The sequence below is a fragment of the Anarrhichthys ocellatus genome, unplaced genomic scaffold, assembly GCF_004355925.1.
Source record: "Anarrhichthys ocellatus isolate YVR2014 unplaced genomic scaffold, GSC_Weel_1.0 scaffold3, whole genome shotgun sequence".
Taxonomy (NCBI): domain Eukaryota; kingdom Metazoa; phylum Chordata; class Actinopteri; order Perciformes; family Anarhichadidae; genus Anarrhichthys; species Anarrhichthys ocellatus.
Genome location: NW_022280033.1, coordinates 8,227,323 through 8,252,258, shown reverse-complemented (window position 1 = coordinate 8,252,258; position 24,936 = coordinate 8,227,323). Strand labels below are relative to the sequence as shown.

Below are 24,936 nucleotides of genomic sequence, written 5' to 3'. Positions count from 1 at the left end.
CATGGTTTACATATTGTGAGCCATAGAGACATGGGATGGAGATTGAACCTCCAGCCTTCACTGACACTTTGCTGACTGTAGTTATGCTGTGAATTCCTGCAACAAGAACAGATACAGCCTTTTACTGCATATATAGCAAAATAAATGTGTCTTATACCCAGTTGTCTCCAAATAACGTTTAATTCAGAGACACATCTTTGTATTACTCTTCTGTGTGACATCTGAAGAATGACAGAGTGTATTTAATTACTCATTCCATCATAATCTGACATAAACAGGTCAAACATGACTTAACATACAAATACAGTTACCCTTGTGACTGACCTGTAAGTCCGGTGACGATGAGAAGAACTCTGAGAGGAACATCCATGTCGGTGAGTGAGCAGGGTCAGACAAAAAACATCATGGGCTGATGCACTGAGTAATTTTCTACTTCCTGATTTTCTTAAACATGCAATTGCAGCTGTATATCTCTTCCTCTTCCTTTTATTAAGGCAGCTACGCTAATTTGGATTCAAGTGGTTTCTGTTCATGAAAAAAAATAACAAGTAAAAACAAACAATAAAATACTTGAGTTAAAAATAATAGTGCTAATTTATATTTTTTAATTTTCAGTTTTTATTTGCACAATAATGAAGAGTAAGACTTATCACATTGTTTATTTTCATTCCTTTGAGTCAGCCGTTTCTTAATTATGCCCAATATTACACCACACCCCGAAGTTATCCCACTGAATCGAACCCTAGATGTACTGGAGATTATTGATAAAATGAGATAATCAGATATTGAAGTATGTGAGGATCTCATTGAAACCAGTGTGTGGAGGAGGATTGGGGATGAAAATGAATAAAAGGGACAGTTCACCCCATTTCATTATTTGTGGAAAGAGTCATTGCTGCTGAGTTTTTCCAATGTGTTTTTTTGGCAATTTGAGCACCACAAGCAAAGTGCCACCTAGTTCCATTATACTCGAGAAAAGGCAGACATTTTTATGGCGGATATCACCAACACTTAGCAACACACACCAAAACAATCAAGATTCATAATTAGCACGACAGGTAAGAGGAAAGTGTGTTTTTTTATTTTTTATTTTGGGGTGAAGTGTGTCTTTACGGTTCTCTCTGGATCACGATACTGTTCAATGTCAATATGTCAACTCATGGTTGGAGAAGCTGCACCAGGAGATAATGGAGTGAGTTAAACCATTTCACTCACAATGTCACTTCCTTAATTTGGTCAATTTAACTGGCGTCAGATCTGCTTTTGGTCAACATTCAAACTTCTGCTCTTACTCAATGTGGGTGGGTTGATTGATTTATCAAGGCGAGATTCTGTAATTCTGAAGTGCACATCAGAATTACTTCATCAGCGTTGCCATTCTTGCAGGATTAATGTCCTCCCATCTTTTCTGATAATTGGCACTTATTCCGTTTTAGTGTGAAGTGTGCTGTAGATCACACTTCCATCTACTGGTTCAATCTAAGGGGAGAAAACAAGCACATGGAGGAAACACTGAATAATTATTGACTAATCATAACCACAATCGTAATACATTTGAGTTGTCAAAATTCATTGAAATGAATCACATACCATTTGTCGCACGCTATCCTTTAGTACAATGGTACTGTATGTCACACTCTCTTCAGGAATATCTTTCTGCTGGAGGAGATTTGCAGTCAGAGTGATACAATTTCAGGAGAAAGACGTAAATGTAGTCAGATGTGTTTTTAGGTGCCGCTCTCATTAAATAATGTGTTAAACAAAATAAGAATTTCCCGTCTGGTTTACCTGCTGCTGGGCTGCTGCATGTTGAGTATGAACAATGGTGGTGTAGTGCACATCAGGATCACTCCCAATTTGTGAGCCCTATGAGGGATGAATTTGAACATTGACACTAATCCCATCGCATATTATGTTATGTTACAAATATTTGCTCTCTCCTGTCTAACAGCACAATTGTCTGGTTAATTTGAATTTAACTGGAAGATTTGCATGTCAGAGGTTTGCTCTTTTGGAGTATATGCCTGTGTCGTGTTGAAAACTGATTAAACAACAGGACTGCTATTAATCCCTTCCAAACTCCGTTTAAATGAAAGTAAACCTAATTATATTTATATGATCTGGAGATCTTTATTATGTGTAGAGTATTCATATAGACTACATGTTATTTCCGCTATGGGTTCAATAGTTCACAGTTGTTTTTCACACATGATTTATTTTTATCCTACTACATGCATGAAAGCAGAACTGTCATTGATAACAAAAATTGGATGGGTAACAGCTTTTGGAGAACAGTTGTGCAGTTAGTTTTAGTAACTCAATAAAATCTATCTAAACAATGTCGAACACTCTTTGCACTGGGTTTCACCTCTCAAGCCACATTGGTCCTATAAGCAAACTTCCAAAGAAGAATTATTTAAATGTTTGATAAGAATGTAAGGCCGCTGCTGAGTCTAAATTATTGTTCTGGTTTTAAAAATACTTTGTTAGATATCAAGATAATATTTTTGCCAGGTTTTCCATTTTTGCTGTTTTGAGCTGAAAATGAGGGTGAGGGTTATGTAATAGATCCATTGTGATCCTGGACGGGTTATCTTTTGGTTTAAATAGTGCAGTATATTACCATGTGCCAGATATATTAATTTATAGACAACTCACACTCAATGTAAGTATTGTATATTATATACTTGATTGGTCATGCTCCTTAAATGCTGTTAATGTGTTGTATGATCAGTCCAAATTTAGACATACAGTAAAATGTTTAATTTACATGGCAAAGAGGAAATATGACAGTGTGGAAGATATGCATGACCTTACTAATAATAACAAACATGGCTATATCTTACCGCAGTGATGGCAGACCCCTCAGGCTTGTTCTTATCTAAAATGCATACATTTAAAAAACAATTGAATAACTGATATTTTATTCATGAATTTGTTTCAGCAGAGATTACAACAGACTTACTACGTCTCTTCATCATCATCCTCCATCCAAAAAAGGCAGCGGGAACAACCAACAGCAGTAAGACGAGGGTGGTGGTGAGAATCGTAACCTTAGTAGAACTAGAAGAGAAATGCAGATCAGATATACATTTAACTAAATAAACGGGGTAATGTTGTCTGAAATTGGCTAATGCATACATGTTTCTATCATAGGTTTAATTTTTTAACTAAAGACCTGTTAATGCAAACACATTTCATCTATGTGTTACATAGAATTTGGAAACACTGAAGAATGAATGATACAACTTTTTTTTTTCGAATGAACTTCCCACACTGAGGTGCCATTATGCGTTTTGAGGAGATTGTACAATAAATATCATATCAGTTGTTAAACTGTTCAAAGTCAAATAAAGATGTTCAGACCTCTTGTGTTCTTGCAGGCTCTCTCCGCCTGTCCCGTTTATGGAGGAGTTTGTGGGATGAGCTGGATGTGGTGCTGCACTTGTACGCAGAGAGGAATACTGGGTAGTGGTTGGAGATGGTCCTGTAAAGTCATTGTTGTCATTGTTTCAGGATTTGATATTTGTTACCTATACTTACTAGTCCACTTACTAGCTTCATTTTTTTATGACAGGTCGCTAATTTTTGAAAATAGAAAATGATTGATAGCTCACTTGCTGTTGTGGGGCTGATTGTAGTTGAAGTAGTTGAGGGTAACTCATGAACAGTTACATGCACTGGCATCTCAGATTGTCCATTGACACATAAATACCAGCCGCTGCTCTCTATCCTCAGTTTACTCATAGTCACAGTGAAAACATTTGGGACACTTGAGTTGATGGTCACTGCTGTTCCATCAATTGATCCAGTTGGGCCTGTTGCACAGGGCCTGCCCAGTATGCTCAGCCTGCACCACTGTGCTCCTTCTGCATATTCAGAGTGGCACCTGACAGTCACACTTCCTCTATCAAATGTGCTGATTTCCTGTTGGTCCACATATAGACTTGGCATACCTTGAAAAAAGAACAATACAAAATGAGGCATAGTCTGATTGTATTATCTGAGACATGTGAGAATCTCGACTTGATCTTTTTTTTTTTTCACAAACCCAAAGTAGTTAACAGAAAGGATTTAAATTGTGCTTTAACAGTCAATGGATTTTACCTGAGGTGGTGACTGACAGCTGAAAACGTTCTTTGACATCAAACTTTTTAATAATCTTCACAGCACAGTAATAACTCGAAGTGTCCTCATCCCTCAGATCATTGATAGTCACAGTAAAGATTCCTTTGTTTGTGTCATCAGAGATTGAAAACCTTTCGTTTGTAATAACAGAGCAGGACAAAAAAAACTGTCCTTTACACAAGTATTTCACATTGTTTTTGTATGTCAGCTCATAGAGACATGGGATGGAGATGGAGCCTCCGGCCTTGACTGACACTTCACTCACTGTCACAATTTGACTGTGAATTCCTGACAAAACAACACCAAACTATTATTTTACAGTGGTGGGATCAAATACATTTTTTAATGACCATCAGTTAGAGGTTAGCCAGTGACATAGCTACATAACACATCTGTTACAAGTTAGTATCATTACTTAAATGTTTTTCATGAAAACACAATATTAATGACATATTAGTGACTTGTTGTCAATTAAAAAGTAAGACTCAAACAGCAATATATGGGTAGCAACAATATTTTATTAATTATAAAGCAGACTATCATGTATGCATAGAGTTCTAAATACAGCTTAGCACTTACCCATGAGTCCAGCGAGTATTAGGTGAGAAACAAATGGAAAAATCATGCTTGCATCAATCTCTTGAGTGAAAGAGCACTTTCAGTACTACGGTGGTGAATTTTAACTCTGCTGCTTCCTCATTTCTAAACTTTTACTCCTCCTGCTAAAAATCTTATGGTCTGATTTGTTTCTCTTTCATATTTGAATATGGGTGGAGAGACACATCATTTACAGAGGTTACTTCCCCAAACAAAAGACACAAAAGAGGAGGGAAGAAACAATCATGCCCACATATGTGACTCAGCAGGGATAACATTAAATGAGAAAAGTTGATCTACAGGAGAATACATATTTGAAAGCAATACAGAATGCCTGAGAGCCTTACTGCATCATATTTTTAATTGTTATTGGGCACCTGTATTATGTGTTTTCCTTTACATAAACAAAGAAATGTTAACCATGAATTGGTGCAACAAAATAAATTCACCAGAATGCAGGAGCTTAAGTGTTTGAAGCTCAACATTTCCTGAGGGAGTATCCCAAGACCCCCATAATACTGATGCCTCTGTGTGACTAGGCGAACCAGCAACTACTTTTTAGGTTGTTTTTTTAAGAGACATGGAACCTCAAAAGCTGAAAGACCCACAAAATGACCTGCTGCTTTGTCCTACAGGGATAGTAGCACCCAGGACTGGCTCAAAAACGGTGGTAACAAAATAATGTATTTAACTAACTCTAACCTTAGAAGTAATGGTAGGCTAGGTTATTAAGTTCCCTTTGCTTTAGTGTATTTGTGTTTTTGAACGGCTCTGACTTGAGCCCCAAGCTCACATCTTCAGCATGTTGACAAATTCAAGCCTCGACAGGCCCGCCCCCGCGCGTGCTAACAATTTGCTAGCTCTCATTGGACAATCGCTCTGTTCAAAGGGCGTGGCCAACCTGGAGACGGTTGTGCTGCCTTCGTCGACTTTTGATGACGTGGTTATGTAACTTCACATCACAGCGCGAAATACTAAGCGACAGAAAGGTATCTCGGCGCACGGTTTAACTTTAGTAAGCTGGTGAGAGCTGTGCGGTAACGGCATCACCAGCCAGCGGGTGTATATTCAGTGATGGAGTACGGGAAGGAGAGAGTGGTGGCGCTAGTAGACATGGACTGCTTTTACGTCCAGGTGGAACAGAAACTCAACCCAGCTCTGAGGAACACTCCCTGTGTGGTGGCCCAGTACAAGACGTGGAAAGGAGGCAGGTGAGTTTCTTGGCGGCCAAGAATCTTTTCAATATAGACTAAAACTATAAATTAGAAGACATGTTATAAATATTATGTCTGGCTCCACACAAGTATGTAACATAGATCACTGTTGATCCTACTTCAGTCTGCATCATTCATCATTGTTCAGGGACTTCAAGCTAATGCTTTGACTGAGGTCACCTGATTGAAGGAGTCTATTGGGCCTCCTTGTTACCATCACTTATACAGCAAGGCCTGACACTTTATGACTTTATACATCACGGTACACAAACACTCATTCCTCCTTTTACACGATCGGCCATATAAACTGTCAAAAGACTATAAAATGGTAATGGCTAATAACTTTCAGATGTCAACAGTAATAGAGAGCTAACTGAATGTAGCTTACAAGTGCCTCCAAAGCTAATAGTTATCTACAGTATAGGGGAGGAATTGACTCGTTTTGTAAAAATATAAAAAATAAAATCAAAGTATTGATACACACCACTAAAATTGATTTAACATATTTAGAAACGCTGTAGATGTAATATCTTAATACCTATTCCAGTCCCCATGTGCCCCATGCCACCACTGCTCATGCTGCCTCCAAATCCTCCACCTAAAGGAAGAGAAGGCAAGTCGGTGTAGATTAGACCACAGCTCAACGATTTCACATCAGCAAACATCAGCCCGTACACAAAAAGCAACCCCTAAATCTCATCATAACTCAAACCCAAGCTACACAGAGGAACATGCATAACCTCCACTGTGTCTGCAGTGCAATGATGAGAGGATTCAGGGTTGTCAGAGTATCACTTACCCATTCCTCCAAAAGAGTCGCCAAATCCTCGATTCATTGGCATGTCGGTGTGGCCAAAGTCACGATCCATCCCACCCATTCCTGACCGGTACATATCTCAACAGAAAAAGAAAAGTAACCTTAGCCTTAAGTTACCAATAACCCAATGGTGCCTCTCATTGTTTACAGTACAACATCCCACAGCTGAGCCTCATCTCTAACTAGTATGAGTGATCACGCTCACTCACCTCCCATCCGGCCACCTGGCGCCATGTCTCTCCCTCCAAAGCCACCCATGTTGCCCATACTGTCCATGCCCCCAAAGCCCCCACCACCACTCATTCCTGTCAAAAGCAGCAACAGAGACATTTATTTTCATGATCAACGCAACTGAAATTTGAAGAGGGGGATCAGAATATAATACTCAAAGTAAGAGCTGCAGGATGAGATAAATGACAGGACAGGACATAACTCACTAGAATGACCAGACTTGTGTAAGTCCATTCTTTCACTTAGAAACTCAAGTCATCCGCCTTCATCTCCCACAGATAATCACCTCGAACATACTATTAACTCACTCACGACTTGTTAACATGCAGTTCTCAACTTCATATCATCCTTTGTCAGTATCATAGCTGTGAGCTACGAGGCCAGGGCCCATGGTGTCACCAGGAACATGTGGGTGGACGATGCAAAGAAACTTTGCCCAGATCTCCAGGTAGCACGAGTGCGTGAGTCTCATGGCAAGGCAGACCTGACGCAGTAAGTGTGGGTGATCTACTGCACATCCTCTAGAGACCTATCCACAGTCGGGATTGTGCCATAAAACAATCATTTTATTGATATGATGAATGGTTAAATACCTCCACCAATCCTGTGACCAGTAAAGTACATAACCTACTCACCCCTGTGTAGTTATAGGGAGGCGAGTGTGGAGGTGATTGAGGTGATGTCTCGCTTCGCTGTGATTGAGAGAGCCAGCATCGATGAGGCCTACATGGATCTGACCGCTGCGGTCCAGCAGCGGCTGAAAAACATGACGGACAAACAAATTGAGCCTCGCCTGCTGAGGGCGACCTACATCCAGGGATACCCCCAAACTTCACCTGAACATGAAGCATCTGCAGAGGACCCTGCCTTGGATAAAGGTAGGCTATAATCAAATGTATAATCCTCAAACTCTGGTAGGATGCATCCCCTTAAAGATCAACATGTTTGTCCCCAGAGGAGCTGAGGTCCAGGGGTCTCCAGCAGTGGCTAGGATCCTTACCTGCCCCTCTGTTAGGGGAACAGAGCCCTGCAGAAGTGCAGCTGACTGTGGGGGCACTCATCATCGAGAAAATGAGGGCAGCCGTGGAAAAAGACACAGGTTACAGCTGTTCAGCAGGGATATCGCACAATAAGGTAGGAAACAAGTTTTATTCCGACATAATGCCGGTGTGATACTTTTAAGAGTAGTAATGGTCGTAGTTCACCGCCCATTTCTTTCAGGTATTGTCCAAATTAGCGTGTGGTCTGAACAAACCTAACCGACAAACTGTTCTGCCTTTGGACTCCGTGACGGAACTTTTCAACTCTCTACCCGTTGGCAAGATGTGAGATCAAAGTACTACTCTGCCATAAAGAATTTACTGTTCACAAATTACACTCGTATTCGACCACAGAAAGTATAAAACAACGGTTGACTAACAACACTGCTCACTTCTTTTGCTTGTATCACCTGTGCAGCCGTAACCTAGGGGGTAAGCTGGGTATCTCCATTACAGAAACTCTGGGAATAGAGAACATGGGAGATGTGACTCGCTTCTCTCACGCTCAACTGGGTCAGCACTTTGGAGAAAAGACGGGGTAAGACAAGCCAGACATTCCTTTTAAAAGTCCAGTGTCATAAGATCACACATGCTGAACAACAGGCTTGCTTAGTATTGACATTTATTACGTCAGACCATCAAGTGGAATGGGCATTTTGGTTAACATAGTCATTACATGGCCTTCTTAATATATTATTATACATCTTCTACTCTTCTACTTCACCTGGTGTCCCTGCATGATTGATGCCCCACGCTTATAGAACAAGACCGCTCTGGAAAAGATTCCTCCTACAAAGACGAGCCTGTTTGATGAAAGTTGACTTTGATCAGTTAACAGTTAACTTGAACTGTTTTATTTACTCTTGATAACCAACCACATCTACCATTGAACCGCTCTGCTTTCAGCCAGTGGCTGTATGACTTGTGTCGGGGGATTGAATTTGAAGCAGTGAAACCCAGACATCTTCCCATGTCCATCGGCTGCAGTAAAAACTTCCCCGGGAAGACATCGCTGGCTACAAAAGAGCAGGTACAGACCATCAGTCTGTGTTAAAACAGGAAGTAAATGTAAAAGAAAAAGTATTCACAGGAAGTGATGAAACTTTGAAAGAAGTTGTATCCATCTAGACGTGTAAAGAAGATGGCATTAAACACGTTCTTGTAATATTGTTGACAAATATGCAATCTTCTACATAATTCTCATGTATGACTTGCTTTCATAACCTCTGTGTAGGTTCAGTATTGGCTTCATCAACTGGCCCTTGAGCTGGAGGAGAGGCTTATCAAGGACAGAGAAGTGGTGAGCTATTTGTGATTGAGTAATTTATTACTTTCCCTTATTACAACAGCACGACCTATTTCCTCAACTGGATTTCCCGTTGATGTTATAAACGGTACATGTAACTGTTTCACATCAGTGCCCATCATTCCTCCTCATCTTACAGAATGGTCGAGTGGCGAAGTCGTTGACGGTTGGTGTCCGTCAGCTTGGGGACAAGAGGCCGAGCGGCTTCTCTCGCTGTTGTGCTTTAGTGCGCTACGAAGCGACCAAACTGTCCGACGACAGCTTTGCCATTATCAAGAGTCTCAACACAGCAGGAAACCACCAGGCAGCATGGTAATTAGAGTGTAATAAGACTGACATACTTTAAAGTCAGGTCAGGAGAAGGCCATGTGACTGATTATGCTCCGTCTTGCTTCATGTCCCCAGGACTCCACCCCTCACCCTGCTGCACCTTTCAGCTAGCAAATTCAGTGACAATCCGTCAGCAGGGGGCATTGTTGGCTTTCTTTCCAGTGATGTCACTTCAACCCAGAGTCTTTTCTCCACCACCCAGCCCTCCACCCAGCCACGCTCTGAACTGAAAAATGACTCCGCATGCATGCAACAGCCTGGCACCATCCAGTCCTTCTTTCAAAAGACAGCTGAGAAACAAAGACGGAAGGTTACAAAAGATGGAGATGAGGATGACTACGATATTGGCTCCACGGGGATTCCCCCGTCTTCCTCCTCTCAGAAAACCTCTATTACCGATAGTCAGTTGGAGGCAGAGACCAATTGCCCCGCTTCTTCTTCACTTACACGTATTTCTCACTCTAAAAGTGGTACAGCCAGCCCCCATTCTGACATTTCCTCTTTCTTCCACAAGAAGAGTATTGAAAGAAGCTCACAGGACTCAACATTAAACAAGCCTGAAATAGGACATGAGCCTGGCGATATAGAAGACACTGTTGCTGCTGTGTCGGAGCTACAGGCCAAACGTAGCCCATCTCAGCAGTCACTATGTGAAGAGTTAAGGGATGAACTGGGCATTGATCCAGAAATACATCGCCATCCTTCTAGCGTGGCCAGAGAAGACCTGTTAAACTGTCAACACTGTGGCCAGGAAGTGTTAGTCTGGGAAATGCCTGAACACAATGACTATCACTTTGCCCTGGACCTCCAGAACTCACTCTCTTCATCCACAGGTTCAGCACCCATCTCCTCCTCTTCCTCCACTGTCTCTTCTTCTTCTTCCAATGTTTCTCTAACTCCTCTCAGCGCCCAGTCCTCACGCGGAAAGAGAAAATCCAGAGGCCAGTCGAGGTCTCAACCGAAAAGGCATCGCTCCCAAGGTGGAAGCACGGGCACTCTGGATTCTTTTTTTAAAAGGAACTGAAGGTGTGCTGTAGAATAAAATACATTCTACTGATAATGCATATACAGTATATCACAGACTAAGTGAATGCGTTGGTGAAGGAATGGAGCCGTTTTGTAACAGGGCTTGTTTTAAATGATCAATGTTACTGTGCTTTATAAAAGTGTACAAAATACAGTGCAAACCAGCGTCTATTAAAGATACTTTTTACATTTTGTAGTAGTATACATTAGGTTGTAGTATTCTAATGTGTCAGCAGATGCCACTAATATGTTGAATATAGAGCAGCAATCCTCACTTGAGTCAATATTGAGTTTTCTTCTCTTAAGAGTTACAGAAAACGTTTGTCTCTTGTGAGACGAGAGTACATATTAAAAAAAAACTTGAAATACATGATTGTTAGCAGGATGAGAGCAATTGCACCATTACGAGGATGATCGTATTTCGTTTACACTTTGCTACCATGGTGAAACCATTGTTCTGAATGGAGAAATTGTAATTACATGGTCTTGCATCAGCTGGGGAGCTGATTTGGATGACAGTATGGGGAAAATGAAATAACACCCAACTCCATTGTGTGTAGTGAGTCATGGCTTTGTGACATCTGAGCCAGCAGACCAAACGCTGGGTGTATGATGACATGGTTGAAAACCTTGAGCAATTTTTTTTACTTTAAAGACAACACCTGCTAAAGATAAAATAAAACTTTAATTCATGTACAACATGATACACAAATTAGATCTGTACATAAAGATTGCATTTCACCCAAATAACGATCAAAATATTACACCTTTTAAAAAGAAACGGTCTCAAACGTGACTTCAAAAATGTGAAAGCGTGTTAGTGTCATTAAGAGGAACAGTGAGAACAGTGAAAAACATGTTTGAATAAATTGTAAAATCTGGAACTACTAAAAAGTCTATAAAATACTTCTCAGATGCAAAAAAACAACCTAACATCCGATAGTTTTCATCAAGGCTGTAAAAGTTTTGGTTGAAATGCGTTCTTAGTTTTCCTCTGAGTGCACACAAACTGTGCATAACAACAACACGGGGGCAACAAAACATGCCGCACATTTGAGTTGTCCTCTCACTGATGTTCGTGGGACAACAAATGATGTATCAGTCATATCAACAGGCTATATATATATATAATAAGGCAGGAACACAGAGTAGCAATTAACATTCATTTTCAAATTCGTCGTCTAAATATCCAAAGCGGTTTCAAGGAATAGCACCCAGCAACGTAAGTAGTAAAACTTTGGGGTATAATGGTTGGCTACTCAGACGGTAGTTCCATTAGGCACTGAGTTAAAACCCCATCACATTTGGTGACATCAGTAACAGCAGAGTTCCTCAAAAATAATTTCTTTAAAAGAAAGCTGCATCAGTAAGTGGCTTCACATACTATATAATCAAACATCTCTTTGGGAGAAACACCATTGCCTTTATTTATTTTTTTTAACCTCAAAACCTCCTTCACTCCCAAAGTCAGCAACAGAAAGCTGCACTGGAGTAGCTCTGTGAGAGAGGAATGCCGTCTACCAAGATATCTAAAGTGACCTGAGTAACTAAAGCACTTGAGCAGACAGGCGGCGAGATCATTACCATCTCACCGCACTATTGTGAGGCATCATTCGTGAATAGAAAAAACATTTGTAACATGACATAAGACCACGTGCGAGTTATCTTGGCAGGCTGACGCACAAACTCGGTCAAGTTCTAACTTTGCATACGTCGCAATATTCTCCTTTTCGTTCATAATGTGCGCCTGTCAGCTATATAATAGCTTGAAGCGAGGTGGTTTAGCATATATACAACCGACGAGCTGTGTCTGGGAACCACAACTTACTATTCTCTCACATAATTAATTTGTGGTTACTGAGAAAAGGGTAGCTTATTAAAATACAGCGAGGCTTATCCTTCCCAGTTAGGCACTATGCTGGTCAGTGGTCACCAAGACAAGATGCTGTGACATCGAGTGTGTGTGCATCTTGTTCAAAGTGTGTGTTAGGAGTGTGTTTGGGTGTGAACTGTAAGCAGCACTTCAACGTAGCCGTGTGCAAGCAATTTCCTAGTTGCCACTTGCAAGTGTGTGTTCTTGACACTCGATATGACTTTGGTGGATGTTGCTCGGTGAGTGTTATAGAGGTGGCTGAGGAGCTTCCTCTTATCAGTGCCGTAAAAAGCTCTCAACACTCTTTAGACCGCAACACAAGTATTATAAGTAATATAAGTCATTTAAAAAGGCTGTAGGGACGAATGAGGAGGATGGTGACAATAAGGCTTTGGAAAAGTGTGATAAAACATCAATCTTCTGAGGCAGGAAACAGGACAGAGTGGCCTGCGGAGAAAGCAGGTCTATAAAGCACCTGGTTTTGGGGCGGGACGGTGTTTTCTGTGGTTTTTCTCCAAGAAACTTTAGGCGGCGTCGTATTCGCTTTGGGATAGCTGGTACTGGGCGATGGGCTGCAACTTGGTGACTTGGCCGATACCTTTAGTCACGCCCTCTCTGAAGAGCACCTTAGCTCCTACCTTCAGGTATTCTGGGTGCTTGATGAACTTGAAGAGAACCACTGCTTTCTCCCCTGTCCTCAGCTCCTCCTGTGGTTCAGGGATGTATCGTAAGACAAATGACAGCATTAAGAATAAACCAAATGTCGGACTTAATCTGCTGAATACACATTGGGATATATAATAAGCCAAGGTTTTGGATGTAGAGGACATCCTTCAGACAGGAACAGTTGTGGCTCAGTGGATAGACTAACCTTGCCGTATACAGCTTCCACAGTGGCGGTCTGTCTCACATTGCCAATGTGCACAGTAACCTGGAAGCCCTTGTGGAAGGTCTTGGCGTGGAAGAGCAGCACGATCTCAGCCTCAAACATCCAGCAGATGGTAGGATCCATCTCCGGACTCACCATCACCATGCCCTATGAGTGGAAAATACATCAACATCGTACACACAAAATACAAAAAAAAACACACACTCTGCCTCTGAATACTGGGACAGTATTAGGAAACAGAAAGAGTTAGACACATTTGGCACAAACAAACAAACAAACATGTCTGACCTTGCGTAGTAGTGAGCGGTCAAAGTTTCCCAGGGCGAGTGTGGCAGCCTGGCCGGCCCTGAGTACCCTGCATCCCGAGCGGTTCCTTTGGATGCTCCCGATGGTCAGCTTGTGGAATTGCCCCGAGTCTGTGGGCCCTACTACAAGATCATCCCCTTCACGGCAAATACCACTGCACATTCAAAGAAAACCGTGGGTCAGAGAGTCCATGCCAAGCAAAAAACAAGTTGAAATACAGGAAGTAAGCAATTCATACACTGACCTGTACAGAGTACCTCCCACCACAGTCCCCACCTCTGGCACTGTGTAGATCTCATCCACCTGTAATGATGCACACCGATGTCAATCACATCAAAACCATGTGTATGTATTCACAGTGCACCTTAAAGAGTGTGTACGTGACGGCTGATCCCATGATTGCAGACGTACCTGAAACTCAGTTAGCTGTTGCATGAGCTCCTCCTGCTCCTTGCTGTTGCTGAGGGGAGGGATGATGTTGAAGAAGACCTTGAGCAAGTCTAGACTCTCACCAGACACACTGGACAAGGTGAAGATGGGTGTGACGCTGCCATGGAGAGCACAAGCATGTCAGGACAACACTGGCTAGTCTCTATCTTATACGCACAAGTACAACATATTCAACGATTCACATTGAATTATGTATATGTAGTTGTTTCATACGTGGGTGACTGGGCGAACTGCTGCGCTGCTGCGACGGCGTCGTCTGTGCTGCTAACCACCATGGGCACCTTGTTACAGCCTGGCTGCTTCAGGACACGCTCCAACTGCCGCACAGTGCGCTCCACTGTGGCGCACGTACAGAGGTCCACCTTGCTGATGACGATGAAGATGGGCACCTTCAGGGCCATGGCGAGTCCAAGATGCTCCCGGGTCGTTCCAGCTGGAAAACGGGAAGGAGGGTTTCATGACATTGAATCTACTCATTCGGATGCGGGTCGCGCTGCACAACGTACTTTTACATGCAAGTGCACAATCACAATGTTTATTCCAGGTATTGAGCATGAAGTACTTGAACAGATACATTTGGATTAAATTAATAAGAATGGATCCAGCATCCTCAGCAAACATTTCTTTGGAGGAGTTCCACATCTTTGAGGGGAAAGGACTGTAGTGACCTAAGATAACACCGCTTATCTGCCAGCACCTACTGTCAGTCTGAGGGTTAAGAGAGCCTGTAAACAAACTGATATGACCAGGTAGAATTTACCGCAAAGTGTGATTGATATGCCATTGGAGAAAGTAGATAGGATGATGCAGTATATGGCCATTGTGTAATCAATGCCTAGGCTGTCCAGAATGTCAAAGGCAACTTTTCTAAACACAGTAATCTCTCATAATCACAGCAGTGACCTGGAGGAGGTCTGGTGGATTGTCTTTCTTTGTCAACAAAGCTGACGCGTGAGAAGAAGCGATATATGTATGTATGATTGTCAGTGGTGAATGGTAGTTGATGATCTCTTGGTTCGGATACAGGATATATGTCTGAAATAGGCCGCAAAAGGAGTTTAAGGGCACTGACCTGTAACACACATTTACATGCTGACACAAACAGAAAACACACAAATCCCTTCATCAGCTGAGCAGCGGGTTGTTTTGCTAGTTGTGTGTTATTTTCAGTGCATCCATGGTTAAGTTGCAAAGGAAAAATGAAAGCCCATCGTCCCTCATGGAGATGCCAGGATATGTGGAGAAGCGTCACAGAATGACACAAGATGATTAGCCGCCCTTTGGCTTTTTGGCTCGTCACAGATACAACTTAAGACGAGCCCTCAGCATTACACGGATCCATTACCCTGTTTCATAATTAAAGTGGTTGCTCTTGGGTTGCAGACACTGTGTTCCCCGTTCTGGCTCATTGGTGGTCCTCATTCTTGAACAGCTGTACACCAGCACGCTAAGAGCTGGAGTTATAAGTAATGAGTGCTGCATCCAAGGCTCAGGTTTCAGCTACATGTCTCCTTGCCATTTACAAAAATAAAACACAAGTTCTTTACAGGGAGCCACAAGCTTTTCACAACATGCTGGTATGTGGGCCAACTTGCTGTGCCTGTCAATGCCCTTCCCCACCTGAGTCATATCACAGAGGTGACTGCATGAACACGTCACGTCAGGATGGCCGAGCGGTCTAGGTTGCTCTGTTTAGGTCGCAGTGTACCGTGGAGCCGTGGGTTCCAACGCCACATCTGACATCAATGTTATTTTCTACCAAATCTTACAAACTTAATCACACAGTTTCCTGCTATTACAGCCAGAATAGTAAAAGTAAAACTGTAAACAAATATATGATAAAAGGTAATAAACAAAATAAGTTGCTCAAATGTAATGTCAAAGTGGCGATAAAGACCCACTAAAGGTGGTGTGGCTCAAAAATGACCCACATTCATTTTCTATGCCATACAAGCAAATAGATTTGCAAAGCATTGTGGGATTCCAGGTGACTTGAGACTAACCGGCGATACAAAAAGGGAAGGTTCGAAAGTTAAAAAATGTTTATGCACTGAGGGAGGAGCACAGAGTTACATTCAGCGGGTCAGAGGACTCCGACATCAGAGTGGATGGTATTTGAGATATCCGAGTAGTGGAAGGCAGGGACAAGAAGTGGGGGTAAAGCCGCTGAGGTAGGAATGGTGGTCTGTTACATAAGCTCAGATAGCACATGTTTACAAAGTCACAGCTGGCCAAGTCTGCTGTACGTGTACACAAACACAAGCTCTCCCCGTCAGACTGGCCCTGCAAGTGTCTATTACCAGCTTGTGACCCTGTGACAGATCCACTTTCAGCTCGTCTCATCTGAATAATAAAGTGACCGGATAAAGTGCACACAGACAGACACCAGTACATTTTAACTGACATGCCACGATGCTCAAACATTGAAATTAATCAATCAATATTCACCAATGCCAGTATTTGCGCTGACGACCAGCATAGCGAAATCCGGGCAGTAGCTGGTGAGGCCAAAGATGGTGGTCTTAAGGTACTTGTGGTGACCCGCCAGATCGATGAATGTGATCATTTTAGAGGCCCTCTCACAAATCTCCTCCGCTGTCCGGGACTCGCTGTAATTCACAACCTAGGAAAAGAAGCAATAATATCTCGAGCGTCATCTTCTAAATCACATGACAGACAACATATTCCTCAGTTATTTATTTGAAAGTATAGGTCAGGTTAAACATCAGTCATTAACATTACTTGCTGATACACAACATTAACATTACATTGGATGAAACTTGTTTTTGCTATATTCCACTGTTACCAATGTCTGATCTAATTGAACATCTTTATAAGGAATGTCTGTGAGAACCATAACATAAGGAATTTATCTTGTGCTGCTATTTAGAACAAATGACGTAAGAGTATATGAATAAGGTACACATTATTTATTCTATGACTTTGGATCTTTTCTCACCTCTCCTTTAGTATTGAAGCCAAGGATCTCAAAGCTAATGCTTGAAGTGCGTCCAGTCTGGATCTCATGTAGGTGTCTGAAGAGGTTGAGCCTTGTTCTTCCCCGTCCATTGTCCAGCTCGCCCTGTGTCAAAACCCCCAACAGAGTGGACTTGCCCGAGTCCACATTACCCAGTACAGCTACTCGCAGGTCCAAGAACTGCAGGAAAGACACAAAGAATGAGCAGGGATATAATCAAATATGAACAGATCAACAACCAAAGAACAACATGCCCTCAAAAAGGAGCTCTACCAACCTGCTGGTCATCCGGCACTTTGCGAATGAGAACTTCAGCAATCTTTCGAGACACATCAGAGTCATAGTCCACATCGCTTTCTCTGAGAACAGTGATGTCGGCGCCAACCCTGTTAGACAAAAGAAACACAAATATGTAAGTTAAGTGTGCCGTTTTATTTTGTAATTACAAAAATGATCCCTTGTTGTTTACAGTAGGCATATGCAAATGGGACAATGGCTTTTTCTTTTTAATGCCACATTCAAACAAAAAGTGTATGTGATATCCTGACTTACTTCTCTGCCAGCATATGGAGCGTCCTCAGCGATGTCCTCAAATCTTCCTCTAAAAGTCCCACCAGCATTCCATTGTCCTCGACACCTATTTGATAGACAGCCTCGCCTCGACCCTCCTGCAGTCGCCATTTCATTTGTGTGGCCAGGTGCTCAAAGCGGTATTGCGTGGGGTTCACCAGCTTCAGCTAGACATGGGAAAGATAATCAGTCGTTAATAATTCAAGTGCAAATAACAAGCATTACAAAGGATCACTGTAGAGCTGGGGAAATACAAATATGGAATAGGTGCTGTATGTTTAGTTGATGTAGCAGAGGAGGCAGCTGTCCAGACAGTAAAAATGTTCTCGTTAATCCACTGTGGTGTTTGTTTATCCTGGTAAACCATGAGAGATAACACTTATATATTCTGACATATTACTGACAGCTTATTGTTATAATGATTGACCTATAACCTCCATGCCTTTGTCCTTGTTATAGTGTTATACGTCAACTAGCCCATTTAAAATAAATATATATATATTTTGAACATAGCACGGCCATTGCATCACAGCTAATTTGCTTACCTTGTACTCTATGTTTCCCTCTTCAGCCTAAGAGACGGGGAGAGAAACAAAAAGAGACGGACAGAGACAGAACAGGAACAACAGCTGTCAGACTGTAGAGATGTGAAACAACAGGCTATTGATTTGCTCAAAGACACAAAGAAAAGCCATCTGACTGAATGAGCGGTCAGTGCAATACTGTGAATAGACGGTCACTGAGAGCTATACAAACCCACTAACTGCTTAGCTGGCCTTAGTACACAGATACTTAATGTGTTATTAGACAAAGCATGTGTCAATGTCAATGTGCATTTAAGGTTAACTAGTGGATAGTCTTCTAGTCAGTATCTCACATGTTAACTAACAATGATGAGTAACAATGGAGCTGGTTACATGCTGGGGATCAGGTGAAGATACAACGACAGCCATGGAATATGTTGACATGTCCCGTTAATATTATGGTTTATGACTATGGGGCTAAACTGTTCGCAATTATCTGAATTCATATTAAAATTGTTGATTCCGAACCTAAACTGCTTTTATTTGGCTCCATGTTAAGTTAGGTTGAGGTCAACACAATTCTTTATTTCACGTTTCTGAAAAAACAAGGGTCACGTGTTGAAGTTTAAGTTACTAACATGATAAACAAGTGATCAAAGTAATCCATGTACAGTCCTTGGCTGGGTGGATGTCAGGGACGATAATAATAACAACATTAGAAAAATATAGGTCGACCGAGTACACACCCGCCCCGTTAGATATTTACAAACAGCTGTGCCTCTTCTGCCAACTAGCTAAATACTAGCCTACTAAAGCAAGGTGCTTTTAACTTAACAAACACTATGACTTCTGTAAAACTAATGTGGGTGACAAATTGTAAGTTAATTGCAATGCTAACCGATCATATCTATCTCGTTTATTTTCTCATTTAACGCTAAGTTACCGACAAGCTAAGTTACGTGTCAATGAAGTTCAACGCGTCAGAGTAGGACAGCTAGATGGGAAATACGCGGTTATTACTGTTTACATGTAACAACATGCACACGAACACCCTCATTATTACATTAGCAGACATTGTTATGGCTCTTCAATGATATTAGCTTGACTCCGCTAACGTTAGCGGTAGTTCAGTGCGTAATTCCAGCCTTACCTCTGGAGGTAGATATGGGATGTTATTGCTTGGTTTGAAGTTGCGAATGAATCGCGCCTTGGCTATCTTTTTGTTCTTCACACAAGCTTTTTTGGGGGCTACCCCAAAGCCACTTCCCGGCTTGGCGTTGGACGCAACACATTGAGACCCAGAGCCGTGTCCATTTCCTGAGTCAAACTCCGATGCCCGCGCATCCATCGGCTACTTTGGGACCTAACTTGTTAGCCTACCACTACCTGGATAAAAAACGATGCTATGTTATTAAAATAAACCTCAGCTCAGGCATGCAGGTGGTGGTGAGTGAAATTAGCCTGCTAGTGGTAGCTTACAGTCCCCAAAGTACAAAACAAAGCACCGACCGCCCCCAAAACTCTTCAAACAGAACAACAGCACCGGCCGAGACTGTCGTTCTGAGTTTACAGTGTGGCCACGTCACAGTCGTAAATGTCAAGGGGCGCGCATGATTTGATGAACAGGACAGCGCAAGTGAGCGGTTCCATTTGTTTTCTGGTTGGCACACGGTTAAACCCCGCCCGCCTAGCTACCTATGTTTTAAGAGCAAACACACACACACGAGCTCCGCTTTGCAGGGCTTTGCGTCAGACGAAAAGGAAATAATTACACAGCCACGTAATACTCGTTACACATCCGTAAGTTTGCCAAAGGATGATGCCACACAATATAAAATCGTGTAATCAATTTAGACATATTACACAATTTGACTTTGCTTAGCATTCAGAGGCTTTACTTCTTCAGTTGTAGCCGATAATTACAACGTGGAAGCATATGATATTCACACTAAAACTCATTACACAGAAAACGTCTAAATATAAATAAACCTGGTTTATTGTCATAAAGGTTTTGCTTCGTTATTTCACCAACAAAATACATGTTTAAATCATGGCTGAAATGCTTTAACCTTCTAAGCAAAGCTAAAGGCTATTCCTCAACAAATAGGTTTAGGTTAGCTCATCCACCGATATTATACTTCTTAACAATCATCATCATCTTGTCTATCATACAGCGTTACAGTGGTGTATTGAGCCCATGAATTTGGTTTTGCCAGGTAATATTTCTTTTTTCTCCTCGCACAAACAATAATTTAAACAAAAAAAGTGAGAGGACGGTTGCAATGCAAACTTGTACTAATTTATAACAAGTTAAGAATGACAAATAAAACTATGTTGACCATAGTTTTTCACACCATTTGATAGTGGGCGCTGCCAGAGTATCACTCGATTAGTCTGTTTAACCATTTGCTTATTGGGTAGACTATTTGATAATGTAACTTTGACTGAGTTTGGTTAAATTTGTTTTGCAAATTTGAACTGGAGCCATTGTCGCCAGCAGGCTTACATTCCATTCCATTTGCTCCTGTTGTTGTAATTACTTATAGAGTTATGGTGGTATCATACTTCAGCTATTCAGGCTCAAATAGTGTTTTGTATAATATGTATGTATAATATAATCACATCCTGTGCCGCTTGACTTTTTTCAGCTCTTTAAGTCTGAGATTATTTGTTTTTTTACGACACTTTATTTTGCCATTTGCAGTGTTTCTATTTAAAACAATTTAGTTTCACCTATATTCCATCTCAATCACATGAAAGAAGCATTAGAGTTGAATGTAATTTAGAGAAATAACTAAGTAACTAAGCAGCTCAACATTTTCCAAACTTATTTTAGATTAGTTGCTTTTATGATCTTTAGGTTGCACTTCCAGTTACATAGCTTAAAAGTTATTATTCTGCTTATTGCATAGGCCATTTAAGTCTGTCCAAAAATATGGAGCACTTATTCAAAGACCCATTGAAAGAACTACATGCATTGTTTCAACACATGGACTTGCTTTTTTACAGAGACTGTATTTGAGAAAAGTCAGCCAACTCCCCTGTGGGATATGAATACTTCTACAGTGCGGCATTTCTGAAACTCAACACTGATTGGTCAGGAAACCTCTGATGTAAGGGCTCAGCCTATTCACTCCTGGCTGAGAGGACTGTTTTGGGATTTTTACAGCTTGAAGTTCCTTTAAACGCCCTAATTCACATCCACATGCACACACAACACTCTCTTGGTTCTGCTCTTTTGGTCAGCATGAGTTATTCACTGGGGATTCTGCTCTGTGTGGGACTTCTGCACCAAACTGCGAGGGCTGTCAGTATGGATAAACTGGCAGACAACAAGATATGTGGAGATGCAGGATGCTCACGTAAGTCAGAGCAAAGGAGAAGCATGACGCAGTGTTTATCCTGAAAACTAAAACAAATAATGCAATGAAATGTATATACTTGATATCTTTTTATAAAATATACTTTCTTTCAACTTATATTTCCCTTTCCTCTTCTTTTTCTGTGCTTTATAAGATGTTCTCTCCATGGCTACAGCCTTGGATGACTTCACAGCTCCTGATTATCAACATCAAGATGGGTCAGATGGTCTATGTGTATTCTAAACTCATTCCAGAGGAGGTCGCCGGAGTCTTCTGGTCTGGCAGCCTATGTGAATATTCGTTACATGTTTCTTTTATCAGCAGTGCCGCTTACAATCAGTTACAAATGTAAAGCAGGATGTGACAAACAATTGAAAACTTTCTGGCCTTTTTGACAAGAGCAAAATGTAAGACATTTTCTTGAATATTCAATGTCATTGTAGCTGAAATAAACAAGCAAATATTACTTAGAGTCTAGTAAGAAAGGTTAAATGTATAAAGCATATTATATAATGTGGTGCATGTTAAATTGTTAAAGAGGCCATGTTATTTTTACTGGCAGGTTTACAGTGAGCGGTATGTGCACCAGATGGGCATCATTGGATACTTTCCTGCAACTATGGTGAAGGAGACACAGAAGTTTACAGAAGTTGAAGTTAGGATTCCCACAACTGTGAGTATAATATCTGAAATGAATATTTTCATTTTCTGGAACAAAAATATAGGTTGTTGTCAACATTTATCTCATGTTATTAGATTTTGTTTTGCCTTTTTTTTTTCAGAACATGGACTTCTACTGTGAATAAGACATGACAAACTGAAGCCTCTTTCTTCTAAAGTCTTGTTTTAAGTTTTATAGACGAGAGTATTCTCGAGCCAGGGTGTCAGACCATGGACACCACACATCCTGTGGTGTCGTCTCCAACTGGAAAGAAAACCTGGACACTCTCAGCCCTCCGTGGATCCACAGTCTGATTGTCTTGCTTTGTCTTAACAATATACTTAATAAGACACAATAAACCCTTTTTCATGCATGTCAATCCAAAATATTGATTATTTGAAAAGACAAGAATTTGTTTTTACAGGTTGCTACTTTGACTTTTCAGGATGGGTAATTGCAATTTTATCGTACATTTCTGCTGACACATGTACTTACTTACTTTAATTAGCTGTGAATATATTCTCCTATTATTATTGTAATTGTAATGCCAATGGAGCCTTTTTATTGCACTTTCAAGGTTTCTTTACACTGGTATCTGAAAAGTTACTGCATTGTATGCAATACGTATTAATACATTCTAGAGCAGCAGGGAGAGATGTTGGCTGTAGTCCTTTAGAGAAATAATTGCACAAAGGCATATACCCAATTAGTCATGCTAGCTTTTAGTAAACACATGATAATTTCTTTGTATTAAGTTTTTATAGCCAATTAATGTGCCACAATCCCCTCTCCAACAGACCCAAATCTCTTTTTGATTGGTTTTGAATCATTAGTATCTCTTATTTATGTGTCATAGCACCCAACCAGAAACAGTGGTGAATGTAACATCTCAATCAAATGTTCTCCATTGATCAGATCCAAAGATGTTTCATTTTTTTTTTTTAAAGACTCAGAAATCATGATATTCTTCTGAGCTGCCGTTTAATTTATCTGCCATCTCAGGAAGTCTCTTACCTAACTGCAGCATGCATTGATTTGCGGGGTCATTTTCATTTGTTTTTTTCTCTCTGACCTGAGGCATTTTTAACCTATTTAGCCCAAGAGGCATGCTTACGAGTTTAGGAAATAGGGCTGTCACACATTACGATCAATCTCCCGTCCCCTTCTCAGCCCAGATCAATATTAACCTGTCTCCAATGGGGACATCTACCACAAAATGTCACTCAGCAAAAAACATACCCGGGGCACGTCCGAGGGGTCTGTTTGACCAGGGAGAAGAGAGGAAACGAGAAGAGAAGATTGAAATGTTTCCTGAAGCATTTCTGGAAGTCATTTCGGTTCAGAAAAATAGCATCTCTCTCAATACTGGTATTGGAATTAAATTGGCATCATTACACAGTATGGAACTGGATGCGGAATTCAATGGTTATTACCAACAATTGTCCCAAAGCTCAGCATCTTTTGCGGTTCCTCCTCAAAATACACAAATCACAGTAAGTTACTCCTGTCTTCCATCAATCCCCCGTCAGACAGCTGTAGTTTTAGGGTGTTACCATGGTGACTGGCAGGGATATCGTGACGGAAGAAATTGATGTGTGTGCATGTTTGTGTATGAGCTTGTGTGTGTGTGTGTGTGTGTGTGTGTGTGTGTGTGTGTGTGTGTGAGCTTAAAGGAGCAGCTGCCAAACGCAGGCCGCAGTAGATGCGTTTTGTTTTTACCATCCGGTGTCACACCCACACCTCTAAGCCCAGCAGCACAGTGCCCTGTAAAGCTGAGAAAGCTTCAGGTCCGGTCAGCATCTGAGCGTGACATTGAAGACTAAAGAAACATAAGTGGGTTTTTTTTGACATCCCAAAAACTCACTGCGAAACAAAAATGTCGTCCAACAGCTCTCAATCGGAACACTCAAATTTCTTCTTGATTCCAACATCTGTCGTGGATTCTTTATCAAAGATGAAGCAATTATAAAAAGGTGAGGAGAAAATATAAGCAACAAAAGATAATTTCACAATGATTTCTGTGAGAGAAGTTCCTGGATAACAAAAAAGTCCAGAACAGTGTACTGGAAGGAAAGATATTGCTCCCTGAGCATGGCATGACTGGGTAAATGTTTTTCAAAAAACAGCTAATTTCTTTCCAAACAACAAGAGGCTTTGTCCCTCTGAGAAGAGGTATTTACTCAGGAGTCATTTAATATCCTGTATGGCATGGAAGACTTTGTGTCATGCATGACTAGAGGAAAAGGCACGCACGCATGTGTCTGTTGTGACTGACTTAAACAGCAGTGTTTTCGCGACGCTTGAATGATAGAGTTTGTCGGTGCAGATATTCTTCAAGTGTGTCAGAAAATGCCAGCTCGCTGCTTGTTTGAACTAAATCAATCAATCAGTCAGCACGAATCAATCACTGCCTCAGCCTGAGGATCAGCAGCGTCCTTCTCACTTGATTAATATCCTTTACATTTGAAAATGTATTTGTCAGTCCAGTTTTGTGTCAAAAAAATGTGTGGCCAACAACTGTCCACGTCATGTTTATCCTATTGCTATGATATGCCAAGGATAACACGATGACAATAGAAGTGTTTAATCGAGAAGAAAGTGCAGCTTCAATGATATTCTCTTTGCTTCACTATCT

At 41.2% G+C, this 24,936-nt stretch overlaps 5 protein-coding genes across 12 annotated transcripts; 2 read left to right on the top strand and 3 right to left on the bottom strand.

Annotated features, from left to right (window-relative positions):
• Positions 1 to 6: 6 nt before the first annotated feature.
• On the bottom strand, positions 7 to 4,818 carry LOC116397002 (polymeric immunoglobulin receptor-like). Of its 8 annotated transcripts, none has more exons than XR_004213642.1 (10): positions 4,708 to 4,818; positions 4,108 to 4,416; positions 3,618 to 3,956; positions 3,367 to 3,487; positions 2,966 to 3,063; positions 2,847 to 2,881; positions 1,789 to 1,866; positions 1,591 to 1,659; positions 325 to 1,479; positions 7 to 96 (listed from the first exon to the last, which is right to left on the bottom strand). XR_004213642.1 is itself a non-coding variant. In XM_031872090.1 (9 exons), the coding sequence occupies exons 1-9, from the start codon at positions 4,751 to 4,753 to the stop codon at positions 1,423 to 1,425; spliced, it is 1,152 nt and encodes a 383-aa protein (XP_031727950.1). In that variant the 5' UTR covers positions 4,754 to 4,818; the 3' UTR covers positions 104 to 1,422. The 8 variants fall into 8 exon arrangements, 4 of the variants coding, with proteins under 4 accessions (XP_031727950.1, XP_031727963.1, XP_031727969.1 ...); XR_004213644.1 differs by having other exon boundaries at positions 1,591 to 1,656; XR_004213645.1 differs by having other exon boundaries at positions 1,591 to 1,652.
• Positions 4,819 to 5,705: 887 nt separating this feature from the next.
• polh (polymerase (DNA directed), eta) lies at positions 5,706 to 11,343 on the top strand. Its single transcript, XM_031879384.1, has 10 exons — positions 5,706 to 5,936; positions 7,345 to 7,479; positions 7,633 to 7,865; positions 7,943 to 8,121; positions 8,209 to 8,312; positions 8,446 to 8,565; positions 8,934 to 9,057; positions 9,262 to 9,327; positions 9,473 to 9,645; positions 9,739 to 11,343. Exons 1-10 carry the CDS (start codon positions 5,800 to 5,802, stop codon positions 10,685 to 10,687), a joined length of 2,220 nt encoding a protein of 739 aa, XP_031735244.1. The 5' UTR covers positions 5,706 to 5,799; the 3' UTR covers positions 10,688 to 11,343.
• Positions 6,021 to 7,116, bottom strand: LOC116401143 (myelin expression factor 2-like). The gene is made up of 3 exons (XM_031879407.1): positions 6,966 to 7,116; positions 6,739 to 6,834; positions 6,021 to 6,537 (listed from the first exon to the last, which is right to left on the bottom strand). Exons 1-3 carry the CDS (start codon positions 7,084 to 7,086, stop codon positions 6,446 to 6,448), a joined length of 309 nt encoding a protein of 102 aa, XP_031735267.1. The 5' UTR covers positions 7,087 to 7,116; the 3' UTR covers positions 6,021 to 6,445.
• On the bottom strand, positions 9,177 to 19,824 carry gtpbp2a (GTP binding protein 2a). Its single transcript, XM_031879397.1, has 12 exons — positions 19,429 to 19,824; positions 18,300 to 18,326; positions 17,737 to 17,921; positions 17,462 to 17,570; positions 17,167 to 17,364; positions 16,656 to 16,830; positions 14,421 to 14,640; positions 14,169 to 14,304; positions 14,002 to 14,060; positions 13,740 to 13,911; positions 13,434 to 13,598; positions 9,177 to 13,269 (listed from the first exon to the last, which is right to left on the bottom strand). The coding sequence occupies exons 1-12, from the start codon at positions 19,624 to 19,626 to the stop codon at positions 13,087 to 13,089; spliced, it is 1,827 nt and encodes a 608-aa protein (XP_031735257.1). The 5' UTR covers positions 19,627 to 19,824; the 3' UTR covers positions 9,177 to 13,086.
• A 1,701-nt stretch (positions 19,825 to 21,525) lies between these two features.
• LOC116397482 (otoraplin) lies at positions 21,526 to 22,446 on the top strand. The gene is given in 5 exon segments (XM_031872931.1): positions 21,526 to 21,640; positions 21,795 to 21,840; positions 21,842 to 21,940; positions 22,211 to 22,313; positions 22,423 to 22,446. Coding segments are annotated over 5 exon segments (387 nt in total).
• The last annotated feature ends 2,490 nt before the right edge of the window (positions 22,447 to 24,936 follow it).